At 38.7% G+C, this 13,015-nt stretch overlaps 1 protein-coding gene and 1 non-coding gene across 11 annotated transcripts in view; one reads left to right on the top strand and one right to left on the bottom strand.

Moving 5' to 3' along the window:
• THRAP3 (thyroid hormone receptor associated protein 3) overlaps positions 1–13,015 on the top strand; it is a 70,767-nt gene that overhangs the window by 41,046 nt on the left and 16,706 nt on the right. For all 10 annotated transcript variants that reach the window (XM_081488860.1, XM_081488864.1, XM_081488855.1 and 7 more), the window contains one exon: positions 10,523–10,690. In XM_081488860.1, the coding sequence (XP_081344986.1) occupies positions 10,554–10,690 (137 nt within the window). In that variant the 5' untranslated portion in view covers positions 10,523–10,553. The remainder of the gene's footprint in view (positions 1–10,522; positions 10,691–13,015) is intronic.
• Positions 5,159–5,230, bottom strand: TRNAD-GUC (transfer RNA aspartic acid (anticodon GUC)). Its single transcript has one exon. It is a non-coding gene; the product is annotated as a tRNA-Asp (tRNA).

Here is a 13,015-nt window from a genome sequence, read left to right as displayed (position 1 = left end):
GGAGAGGATAATCTCCAGAGGAGAGCATAAAATAGTAAACACATTTGACACATGTCACCTGAGCTCTGCTTTCCTGCACCTATCCAGAGGCACACAGAGCCTACAGTCAGGCCCGGTCCTTTGCCTGCAGCCCTTTGTGAGCTGTGAGTTTCTTTCTTGGCTGATTTTTGGATCTGTCTTTCTTTAATTTTAGTCAGTTTGTTCGAGAATTTTCTACATCTTGCCTTTAGTGACTGTTGAGAGCAGAGCTGTCTTGACTGGACTTACTGGCGGTGGAGTTTCACTCTGACCTGGTACTACTAATTGAAATGTAAAAGTCTGCTAAAGACTGAGATCAGTTTGACCTTTTCTGCTATCGAGGAAGATAGAGAAGGGATACGAATAAGCTCAACTTCTAGTTTAGCAGTAGTTATTAGGACTGTGGTTCATGCTTAATTTTATCCTTGGATTGGATTGTTAATATTTGGTGAACGCTTCTTTTATTATTCCTGCTTGTGTGATAAAGAGAGTGGAGAAGGAAGAGGAAGTGTGAAACAAGCCTGTTCATTAGCACATACTGAGTGTCCACTCTGTGGTCAAGTGCTGTGCATGAAAGGGAGAACAAATCAGACATGATCTCTGACCAGTTAATTTTGTAGCCTCTTTGGTTTGGTATCCTGAATTGTTAAACTTACTTGGTTAGCAGCAGTACCAAATGTAGAGCCATCTATCTGGAAAAGTGCTGTCCTCTAGCGAGAGCAAAGATAGCAGTTCCTGGGGCAAGGGACAGGGAGTGGAGGCCCATATGGGGTCAGTCCATTCTATTAAGGTTATGTTGCTGCTGCTGCTAAGTCGCTTCAGTCGTGTCTGACTCTGTGCGACCCCATAGATGGCAGCCTACCAGGCTCCGCCGTCCCTGGGATTCTCCAGGCAAGAGTACTGGAGTGGGTTGCCATTTCCTTCTCCAGTGCATGAAAGGGAAAAGTGAAAGTAAAGTCACTCAGTCGTGTCTGACTGTTAGCGACCCCATGGATTGTAGCCTACCAGGCTCCTCTGTCCATGGGATTTTCCAGGCAAGAGTACTGGAGTGGTGTGCCATTGCCTTCTCCGATTAAGGTTATGTTAGAGATCCATAAATAAGAAAAAGACTAATTTTAAGACCTATTGTAAAAGCAGATGTTAGGTGGTAACTGTTGAAAATCAGTGTAATACAGTAGCATAAAGGACCAAAACCACTTGATCATCTCAGTAAATACAGTACAAACATGAAAAAAAAATCCCAACAGTTTTTCATAATAAAACTATTTAACCAACTAGGAATAAAAGGAACTTCCTCAATCCAATAATAGACATCTGTGAGAAAAAACTACAGGTATCATTGTACTTAAAGGTGAAAAGAAGACAGTGTTTTTGCCCTAAGTTCAGGAACAAGAGAAGAATGTCCACTTTCTTCATTTCTGTTCAGCATTGTACCAGAGGTTCTAATCAGGGCAGTTAGGCATTAAAATGAAATAAAAGTCATCTAACTCAGGGGAAGAAGTAAAACTATCTCTTTTGCAGATGATATGATCTTATGTAGAAAATCTTAAGGAATCCATTGAAAACTAGTAGAACTAATATATAAATTCAGTAATGTTAAAGGATACAAGATGAGTATACAAAAATGAATTGTATTTCTATACACTAACGACTGCTTCCCTAATGGCTCAGATGGTAAAGTATCCACCGCAGTGAGTGAGATCTGGGTTTCATCCCTGGGTTGGGAAGATCCCCTGGATGAGGGCATGGCAACCCACTCCAGGATTCTTGCCTGGAGAATCCCCATGGACAGAGGAGCCTGGCAGGCTATAGTCCATGAGCTCATAAAGAGTTGGACATGACTGAGTGACTAACCACACACAGCAATGAACAATCAGAATGAAATAGAAAAACAGTTCATTTCCAATAGCATCAAGAAGAGTAAAATTCTTAGGGATGAATGTAACAAAATGAACACAAAATTTATACTCTGAAAAAAACTACAAACCCTGTGGAAAGACATCCCACGTTCACAAGTTGGAAGACTTAACGTTGTGAAGATGATAGCTCTCTCCAAACTGATCTACAGATTCAAAACAATCTTTGACAAAATCTCAGCTGTTTGATTTCTGTTTTTTTCTTTGCAGAAATTGATGTGCTAATGCTAAAATTTATCTGAAAATGTAAGGGACTCAGAATTGCCAAAATTCTCTGCGCAGGAGGAGGTTGGAAAACCTGCATTTTTCTGTTTTCAGAATATCCACAAAGCTACATTAATCAAGACTGGCATAAGGATAGACATACAGGTCAATGGAATAAAATTGAAGGTACAGAAATAAACCCTCACATTTATGGTGAATTGATTTTTGACAAAGATGGCCAGTACATTTCAGTAGGATAAGACTAGTCTCTTCAACAAGTAGTACTAAGACATTTGGATATCCATATGCAAAAAAGTGAAATGGGATCCTTACCTCACACCATAACATAAAATTTAAATCAAAATGGATTATGGACTTAAATGGAAGAGCTAAAAACTATAAAATTCTTTGAAGAAAACCTAGGAATAAATCTTTGTGACCTTGGGCAAACCATTCTTAGATATGACACCAAAAGCACAAGGAACAAAAGGATAAATAAGATAAATTGGACTTTAGAGAAAACCAAACAAAAGCTCTTTTCTTTAAAGGTCTTTGTCAAGAAAATGGAAGGCAGCCTACAAATTGGGAGAAACTTGTTACAAAGGGTATGTCTAATATACCTGTTTCCATAATTTGGGATTCCCAGGTGGCGCTAATGGTAAAAAACTCGCCTGCCAGTGCAGGAGACGTAAAAGACGCAGGTTTGATCCCTGGGTTGGGAAGATCCCCTGGAGGAGGGCATGGCAACCTATTCCAGTATTCTTGCCTGGAGAATCCCATGGACATAGGAGCCTGGCAGGCTACAGTCCGTAGGGTCACAAAGAGTTGGACTCAACTGAAGCAAGTTAGCATGCATGCATGCATCCATAATTTATGAAGTCTTATAGCTCAATAATAAAAAGACAATAAGTGTTGGAGATGCAGAGAGATTGGAACCCTCATACGCTGCTGATGGGGAAGTAACATGGCGTAGCTGCTTTGGAATATGTTTCTTATTATTAGTCTCTTGTTACATGAAGCTCTTTGTTCTCTACAGCTGGCTGTGGCTTTCCTAGTTTGGACTTTCTAAAATCATACACAGCAGAAACATTTCTGCTATCTTGGGCAGACATGTTGCAGGCAGAGCCTGTTTCTATTTTTTGCATGTGAGTTAGCAGATAGTGGGGGAAGAGAACTGTTGGCTGCTTTAGTTAAGCATTTCAGTTTGGCTGGTTTATGAACCAAATATTTTAAGAGATAATTATGCTTCAGAAACAGAGTTTTGTTATTTTTAAGCTGATCAGATTCACAAGAAGCTGATTGATGGAGTACAACATGGGGGTAGCCTGTGTGGTAATGGTGAATCACTAGCACAATGTTGGAAAGATGTGTGTTTGAATTTTGGACTTAACTAGCTGTAGAACTTTGGGGACAAGTTGCCTAACTCCATAAATCATGGTTTGCTCTTCAGTAAAACAGGTACAGAATGTAGGATTAATGAGTTTTGTGTATATAAAGTGACATAATGCTAAAGGTTCAGAGCTCCTTGTTTGGCACAGGTGTTATTGATGAAGTGCCAGGGAATCAATTTCTGATGGATATGTATTTATTAGGAAAGCCAATATTTGCCTAGGGTGTTTTCTGGTAGGCTGGTCCATCCAGAGACCAGACTTCAAGTTAGAAGGATTTTTGATGAACATACTCCAAATAGAGCAAGAGAAGCTAGACAGTCCTAAATAGTAAGTCCATCAAATCAGGGTAGCTGAATTGTCCTGCTTGAGTAAGTGATGAGTCCTGGTTGTTCAGGATAATTCCAATATAAAATACTTACCCCCATTGTCAACACAAGTATCCTGGAAACCTTAAATTGCTAGATACAAATAAATGTCACACCCCCACCCCCCAACTTTGTGGCTTCCTGGGTGGCTTAGTGGTAAAGGATCTGCCTGCCAATGCAGGAGATGAGGGTTCAATCCCTGGATCAAGAAGATCCCCCTGAAGAAGGAAATGGCAGTCCACTCCAGTATTGTTGTGTGGATAATCCCCTGGACAGAGGGCTTGGTGGGCTACAGGTCTAAAGAGTCGGACATGACTGAGCGATTGAGCACTCACATACGCACCCCTAACCTGTCTCAGAGCAGGACAAAAATCTGTATTGTTCTGTAGACTGTGTGCTAACTTTTAAACTTAAACTCTGTAGTCCCCTGACTTTTACATAGATATTTTTTCTTTAAATTATTACTATGGGGACTTCCTGGCGGTCCAGTGGTTAGGACTATACGCTGTCTCTGCTGAAGGCCCGAGTTCAATCCCTAGTTGGGAAACTAAGATCCCATGAGCTGCACGGCTTGGCCTAAACAAATGTATGTATGTATGGTATGGGTCATTAAAGCATAGCCTTTTCTTTCTCTGAACTATAAAAAGATGCAGATTCCCACGTTTCATTTTCCCATCCATATTCATTCATTACTAAAAACGTGTTTTTTTATAAACTCATGTCAGTGTGTGTATCTTACGGAGTTTTACATCTTAAATTAGGGACTTACCTTAAAGGGATTCTAGGTCTTATGCCAAGGTTTTTGCGTTTCTATTTGGAAAGCTATTTCTTGGAAAGATTTCCACAGGTGATTGTTTTTATCCATTGTTTTGACTGTTAGTTTACTTTTAGAGGGTAGTGCTTATTGATCCTGTCCTGAAATTCTCTAGGCTTAGATCTTGTTTGTGTCCTGTAACCTAAATTAAGCAGATTAAAATAAATGTTCCTTTGTAACACTCCTTTCTTGAGTTGTGAGTCCTTGGAGTGAGAATTAGTGATGTAAGTTTCATGATATTCATATATTCTCATAACTCAAAATGAGAGGCAGTTGTGTGTGTTTAATTGCTGCAGGGAAAGCAGGTCGTGCTAGAAGAGGTTGGTGTTTATCAGAATACCAGTACTTTGTTTGATTTTATTTTATTTATTTATTTTTTTCTTATTTATTTATTTGGCTTGGATTTTTTAGCTGTAGCATTCAAACTCAGTTGCCGCATGTGGGATCTAGTTCCCCAACCAGGGATTGAACCTGGGTCTCCTGCATGACAGGCAGATTCTTTACCCTCTGAGCCACCAGGGAAGCCCATTGTTTGATTTTAGATTGGTTGTAATGTGGATGCTGAAGTGAGAGATGAGATGAGAAATGCTGTGAATATGCTCTTTAAGGTCCACAAGATTCTCGAGGAAATTGAATATCCTGTGAAGTACTAAGTTTAATATTAATGGAAATGAGAGAAGGGAAAAAAGTGGTTTGCCCAGCAAAGCCCTGTATAGACATTAAGTACGGCAGTGGAGTCATTGAAAACAGATACAGATAATCAGAGAGCAAATTGTTAACCACGTACATTAGTTCCCTGGCCCAACACAATTCCTACATCCTTTCATGGGTTCAGAGGGCTTTAAAGGACTTAGTTCTGAATTGGTTTTACATGTTAGGAAGGCTGTAGGTCTGTTTTACGTTCTTGTTTTGTTTTCAGGTTATAGTATGTTTGCTTTCCATTTTTATTTGCTTGATTAGTAGTAAATCTTTCTGTGAAAGAAAATAAGTAGTTAAATCTTTTCTGAGAAGGACCTTTTGGAATATAAACCTAGTATTTATGGATTAGTTGCATGGTTTATATGTAGCTTGACTGTTTAGGGCTGCGAAGTTGAAGCTCTGGGGCAGCCTGTTGAGAGGCTATATTTGGCACTACTTAGTATTAGGAACTCAGTCTCCTGCCCAGTGAAACCTATCCACAGTGTTCCAAACATGGGGCAAACAGTATTAAATACTCCCAGAATGTCCCTTCTGGTGAATTCAGCAGACGTCTACCATGTGCCAAGCACAATGCTGGCACAGTCGCTAGGGACACTTAAGAAGAAACTTAACAATCCAGCATGAGAAGGGGGAAGGAATAATTGAATTCTTTCTTATCTTTGAGAGTCTTTAATGTAAAGAAGCTTTCTTTGGCCCTTTCTGTCAATATTACTCTTTTTGCTTGGAGGTAAAAAATAGAATCTACATTTAAAAAAAAAAAAGCTTATTTATTTGGCAGTGCTGGGTCTTAGTTGCAGCATATGAGATCTAGTTCTCTGACTAGGGATCAAACCCAGGTCTCCTGCATTGTGAGCATGGAATCTTAGCCACTGGATCACTAGGGAAGTCTCAAAATCTGTGTTTTTAATGATATAGAAATCATGTAATTATATACCTTAAGACTTTTGCTTTAAGTAAAATGTATCTGTTCTTCCAAAGACAAGTGGTTTGGTGGTGAATGCTTGTGTTTCAAAAAGAGTGATGGGTCTGGAAACTCCTCTCAGGTGGCTCTGCAAAACAGTTTGAAAGATAAACCCTTGGTCCAAGTGACAGGATTGTATCTGAAATGATTTCAGAAGGCTGTTTGAATTCTGCACCTGGGTTTTAAATTTAAAAGAGGGGGGCATAGAACAACAGTAGTGTCAGTACAGGATGGAGGAGGAGGACATTTTGCAGCTGAGGGTTTATGAGAAAGAACTTGAGGGCCTTAGTGACTCATCTCACTCTGAATCAGCATTCCGTGTGGCTGGCAGAATGAGCAATCTTAGGATGCATTAATAGTGTCTAAATAGTTTTCAGTATCCCAGTGAAGGAGGACAAACTGGAATTGTTTCAGTGGCAAATCGGGTGATGATGTGGATAGGAAACCTCATCATCTGAAGGATCTTGGAAAGTTCGAGGATATTTATTTGGATCATACCAGCCCTTCCTTAACTTAGGAGTTTAGGAAATGTGTCTTATGTTTCTGCCTGCTAGCATGCTGATCACTACTTGTTCAATAGTTGGATTCTTTTATATTGCTGGTGTAGGAACATGGCTATCTTATTCTAAATGAAACAGCACATTAAAAGTAGGCATTGCTGAAGAAACAAAATCTCCTTTGGAAGAAGTTTTCATTTGAACAGAAACCAAATGCTAGATTCTCGTAACATGTAAAAGGTGCTAAGTTGTTTTCCAAGGTGGTATTTGTCTGTCTCACTCTCCATAATATTTTTAGAGCATAGACATGGAAGAAATGTTAGAAATGGGAAAAGCTATGTGTAATGGCAGTGACATTTAAAAAGTCTTCAAAATAAAACTGAGAGTTGTTTTGAATGAATTTTAGTAATTTGATCAGATAGCTTTAGATATGGTTGTCCCTGCCTTACACTAAAATGTTTGTGTTTTATATCTGTTTATGTATATCAAGAGAAAAGACTTCTCAGTCTTTTGGACCTTTCCTTTTCCATGTGACTTGCTCTTTCATAGTCTTCAGGTGACAGCTTAAACGCCATCTCTGGACCATCCCACCTAAATAAGTCTCTCTGTGCATGTGTGCTCAGCTGTGTTAGACTCTTTGTGACCCCAAAGACTGTAGCCTGCCAAGCTCCTCTGTCGATAAAATTTTCCAGGCAGGAATACTGGAGTAGGTTGCCATATCCTATTCTAGGGGATCTTCCCAACCCAGGGGTTGAACCCGAGTCTCTTGCTACCACACTTTATAAATTTGCCCATATTTATGCTTTTTTTTTGCCATCTTCCTAGTACTTACCAGAATTACGTTTTTGCTTGCTCACTTGTTTATTGTCTATCTGCAACTCTAGATTATAAGTTCCATGGAGGCAAAGACCAAGTCTGCTTTAACTTATCATTGTTTGTCGGCTTTCAAGAGTTCTTGTGAATGAGTTAAGGTATTCATTTGATCTATTTCCAGCTCTGGTTTTGTATCATCCAGAGTTATTCCTCTTAACTCTCACATTAAAGCAGTTCTGAAAGTGAGGGTGGTGTCACAGTAAGTGACTCTTGAATATACTTGTCAACTCTAGTAAGTTTAATATATATAAAACTGTTAAATTTAGCTCTATTTGTATTTAAGTGACAGCTTTCTCTTCCTGTTAATGAAAATGTCTTAATTTTCCAATGTCTGGGAGTGGAAATGAATATTTCCTGTTTTACTAACTTGTTCCCCCATCTCCTTTTTTCTTTCTTTCTTTTTTTAATTTTTGTTTTTGGCCGCTTAGCACGGCTTGCAGGATCTTAGTTCTTGACCAGTGATTGAACCTGCACTCTTAGCAGTGAAAGTACAGAGTCCTAACCACTGGATCACCAGGGAATTCCCACCCTTTTCTTTTAAAGTCTGATATTGTCCACCTGTTGTGTAAAAGTGAGCTAAAAGGATTTTTATTTCTCGCCTAAGCTAAAATTGAAAATTGGACAGAGAAGTTACTAAGCAAAGATATCCCTAGACTTGTAACAGAAAAAAGCCATTGAGCAGGAATGAACCCAAAGAATCCCCAAATATATTGAAGGCCAAACAGAAAAACAGTGTGTTTTCAATATTCAGTTTCTGTAAGTTGCTTATTTGCACCTCCACCCTATATCCCCAAATAACTTATTCTTCTACCCTGGCTTTGTACAGTGACACTGCTGGCGAAAATTGGCTCCAAACTGAACATCTTTAACCTTGCTAGAGCATATAACAGTTTGGTCCTTTTAGCAGGATCTAGATGTAGGCCTTTGGTATCCTCATTTAGCAGTCACTTCCTCACCACCCTTTGTCTTTGGCTTCCTAGCCGTTTCTCAGCCCTCTTCTAAATTATATATCTTGAAATTATTATGGTTATAATCCCTGTGATCTGGAGCTATAGAAGCTTCCTGGACTTCTTTGCCTTTCCAAAAGTTCTTAAAATTCAGATCTAAAACTTAATAGTAATTATAAACAAATACTGTCTTTCAGTTTGTCTCGGTCTCGCTCTCTTTACCAGATCCTGAACTCCATAGGAGTGGAGACTTGGAATCATTTATTCATCCCACAAGTCTCTGGCACGACCGTATAATATAATGGTAGTTAAAGAACACTGGTTTGGAGCCAGCTCACCTGGGTTCAAATCCCAGCCCTGCCACTTAAAGCTGTGTGCCTTGGACAAGTTAGTTACCTTCTTTTATGTGCTCAGTATCCTCATCTGTAAAAACGGATGCAATGATACCTTCCTTGAGGATAAGATAATAAAAATATTATCTAAGTGTTTGCTGTTCTGGGCATTGAGGATCCATCAGTAAATAAGAGATTTTTGCCAGTGGGAGCTTGCGTTCTACTTGAGTACAGGTGGAAAAGCAAAGTAAACAAGTGCAAAGTAAATAAGTTTCAAGTCCTAGATTGAGTACTCTGAAGAAGAAAACAAGGTATTGGACTATACCTTAGAAAATGGCTTTTGATTGGGTGGCCAGGGCAAGCCTCTGGAGAGAGAGCTTTTGAGCTGGGATCTGAATAACAAGAAAATCTGAGAGAGAAGGGTGAAATGTTCATCGGTTATTATTTTCCCTTTACATAAAAGAATCTTTTGTTAAGCAGTGAGGTGTGACGGAATTAGGTCCTGTAGTTCTTACCTGGTTTGGCTATTAACTAGCTTTATGATCTTTGAAAAAAAGAAAAGACGATTTTTTTTTTTCATGGGAAAGTGACCCCAAAAGAAGGTTGGCTCTTAAAGGTAGTGACAGGCTAAAAGAAAATTAATGGTTCTTCTCCTTATAAATTACTTTATTCCTGTGTTTATGGATTAATGTCCTGTATATTACATGATGTACTACATCCTGTTGTGGCATTACAGTATTTGAGAATAGTCTCTTACATTTTAAACCTTTTCCTTTGAAGTAAATATTAAGGATATGCCTCATGGCTTCAGGGTCCAGGAAGTAGGGAAATAAATGGTCAGAAATTCCACCTACTCTATAACCAAGATGCCACTGCATAGAGTTTCTCCTGTGAGGACTGGGAAAACCCTGTCTCAGGTCATCTCATTACTTGTATTAACAGTTAACTTAGTTGGCAAAACTTGTCTGCTTGTTGAGAAAAGACTACATGCCCCAGATTATTGATAGCTTGCTTCATTTTTGTCTGTTTCATGGTGTTCTCCAGTGAGAATTACAAGTCAGGTTTTCCATTGGCTGCTATGGGATGGTATGTTTGGAATTGTACTGCTTAGAAATCCTCCTTGGTAAAAGGGCAAGGAGTGTTTGTTTTTTTTTAATTTATTTTTGTAATTGAAGGATAATTGCTTTACAGAATTTTGTGGTTTTCTGTCAATACATCAATAAGAATTAGCCATAGGTACACCCATGTCCCCTCCCTCCTGAACCTCCTTCCCATCTGCCTCCCCATCCCACCTTTCCAGATTATCACTGAGTCCTTGTTTGAGTTCCATGAGTCATATAGCAGATTCCCATTGGCTATCTATTGTACATATGGTTTTATAAATTTCCATACATCTCACTCTCTCCCTCCTCTCTAAAGCAGTCATTTCATCTTTTTTGTTTGTTTCTAAGTGTTCACAGAAGTTCGGGTTTGCAAAGAGGCTCACTCATTTGTTTGATTCTTAGGTATAAGTGAAAAGTGACCCTTTCTTCAGAGATGTCAAAAACAAACAAATCTAAGTCTGGATCTCGCTCTTCTCGATCAAGATCTGCATCAAGATCTCGTTCTCGTTCATTTTCGAAGTCTCGATCCCGAAGTCGCTCTGTCTCTCGTTCAAGGAAGCGCAGGCTGAGGTAAGGGGGTATGACCGTATAATGAGATCATCATTGGTTTGTCAGTGTGGGTCTCTGAAGATCTTTGTTAGACTCTTTCTGTGAGTGTCAAGTGGAGTTAGGGCGTTAGCTTGAGGTGGAGTGTTAGGCTGTAAGATATTCCAGGTCTCTTCAAACACTACAACTCTAAATCAACTTTGATTGCCATGCTGTTTGCCTAATTCCTTTTCTTTCCTGCCAGCAGATACTGTTTTTCATCCACTTTGAAAGAAAAAAAAATTTTTTTAAGCTACTTGCTTCAAATCTCTGTACCAGATTGTTTTTCACTGAAGTATTTTTGGAGGCTTAGGCCAAAGTTTAGTTGCATCATTAGCAAAGAAAAGATAGCTAAGAAGAGTAAATAGTACAATCAACATTGTAAGAAAAAGAAACCTTAACCCACTAAAATAAACCTTAAAAAGCTAATCAGTAGTCACTTATAAACTACCTAAAAGTCACTATGGTAGGCATCATTTTGCCTGACTAAATGTGCAAATACTTCTTTTGAATTTATCACCAATATTCTTTAATTAGTTTCTACACCTTTCGTTGGATTATTTCCTTATTTCAGCTATGTCTTGGAATAGGGTGCCAAACTTCCAGTGTCTTTTTTTTTTTTTTCTGTGTTATGCATTCGATTTTTTATTCTTTAAAACTTTATTTTGTGAGTGGGTAAGAACCTTTTAATAAATGTAAGTTTCTATTTGTGTGTTAGAGAAATGTTGATCATTTAAATATTTAAACACCAAAATCATTCTTTTTGTCAGAGTTGTAATAGGCAAGGACATGATTCTCAGTTTTGCCACTTGGAGCCCCTGCTGATTATTTTAGATGAGTGTCCTAGAGCCCTTCTCCAGATTGATTGGATTCCCCCCTACCCTCACCTTCCCAACAAGAACAAGTTAATTCTTAAATGGAATCTGTGAGAAGCCTGTTTGAAAATTAATTTCAGAGTAGAGATTGAACAGAAAGTAGGTGTGCATACATGGTGATGACTTCCATATAGTGTAGAGTAGGAAGTTTTAAACTCTAGGTCTCTCCTTCAAAAGAAACCCTCCATTTAAAAAAAAAATAACATTATGTCTTGAGGGTAACCAGTCTTAGCTTTGTTTTTCTCTCCCATATTTTTTCGGCACATACTTTTATATCAGACTTTGTTCAAGGTTTGTGCTAGATAGAGTGTCTGTTGCCTAATTGTGTCAGAGTCTCTAAAAGTAAAATTCCATCCCATTTTCTCACACCACCACCCCCAACCCCCAAGAAAGAGGGACAATCCACTGAATATATTTACCTCAGGAAGTTGCTAACAAGGCCATAGGACCAAACAGAGACTGTTAGTAAACTCCACCTTGCACCCAGATTCTCTTGATCTGGACTGTTTAAACCTCAGTTTTAGCTCATTTGGTTCTACAGGTAATTTAAAAAGTTAATAAATGGAAACGAAGTAATTGGTTCAAAAAGAAGAGTCTGTACAACCGAAACTGAGAGAATTGAACTGACATAAACCAAAATGAAAAATGCTAACCGACTCTGCAATATTTGTGATAACTGGTATTCTGAACAGATCGCTTCTCCTTATTGTACATATCATTTGGCATGGTTATCAACTCGATAAATGAGGGAAAGATATCTTAGGCAGGCAGGATGTGCTGGAGTAGGTCTGGAGCCGCTCTATGTGCTGTCTTAATGCCTGGAAGATTATTTTGGAGGAATATCTTCACTAGAATAATGTTTTTATATTTAATTCTAGTCTGACTTCTCTGTTTTTTAGAAACAGATAAATTTGCCACTAGATGTTCAGTTTTTATTTCTGGCTTATCTGTTACATGATTTTTTTTCTTTTGTTTCCCCTCTCCTATAAGGAAAGTATACTATCCAGAGAGTTTGAGAAACCATGTTTTTAATTTAACTTAACTGCTGAGTTCTACAAAACTGGAGAAAATTGGTTGTTTCCTTATATTTCACAGACTGTATCCTTTTAAGTGACTTCTAAATAACTTCATTTGCAATCTGCAGAGACTCATGTTCCTGCATCTGTGCAGTGACTGCGGGTTTTGGATGCAGTGTGCCGCAGGGCCCTCACTAATAATTGGTGACAGAAGCAGCAGTAGCCTGTGAGGATGGGAACATGAATTAAACCCTCCTTAGTGCTGGGGGTGCATCACCTACCTCAAGTATAGCCATTAAATCGGGTCATATTCAGTTTCATAGCCGCATCTGCTTCTCCCTTCTTCTTTCTTGTATTGTTACTGTTTTCGAATGAAAAGTGTGAAAGGTAAGTTTGTTTTCTTTTAAAAAAAAATCGTA

This window comes from Giraffa tippelskirchi, chromosome 5 (assembly GCF_054371585.1).
Source record: "Giraffa tippelskirchi isolate mGirTip1 chromosome 5, T2T-mGirTip1v1.2.pri, whole genome shotgun sequence".
NCBI lineage: Eukaryota > Metazoa > Chordata > Mammalia > Artiodactyla > Giraffidae > Giraffa > Giraffa tippelskirchi.
The sequence above is the reverse complement of the archived record's forward strand: the minus strand, read 5'-3'. Positions and strand labels throughout refer to the sequence as shown.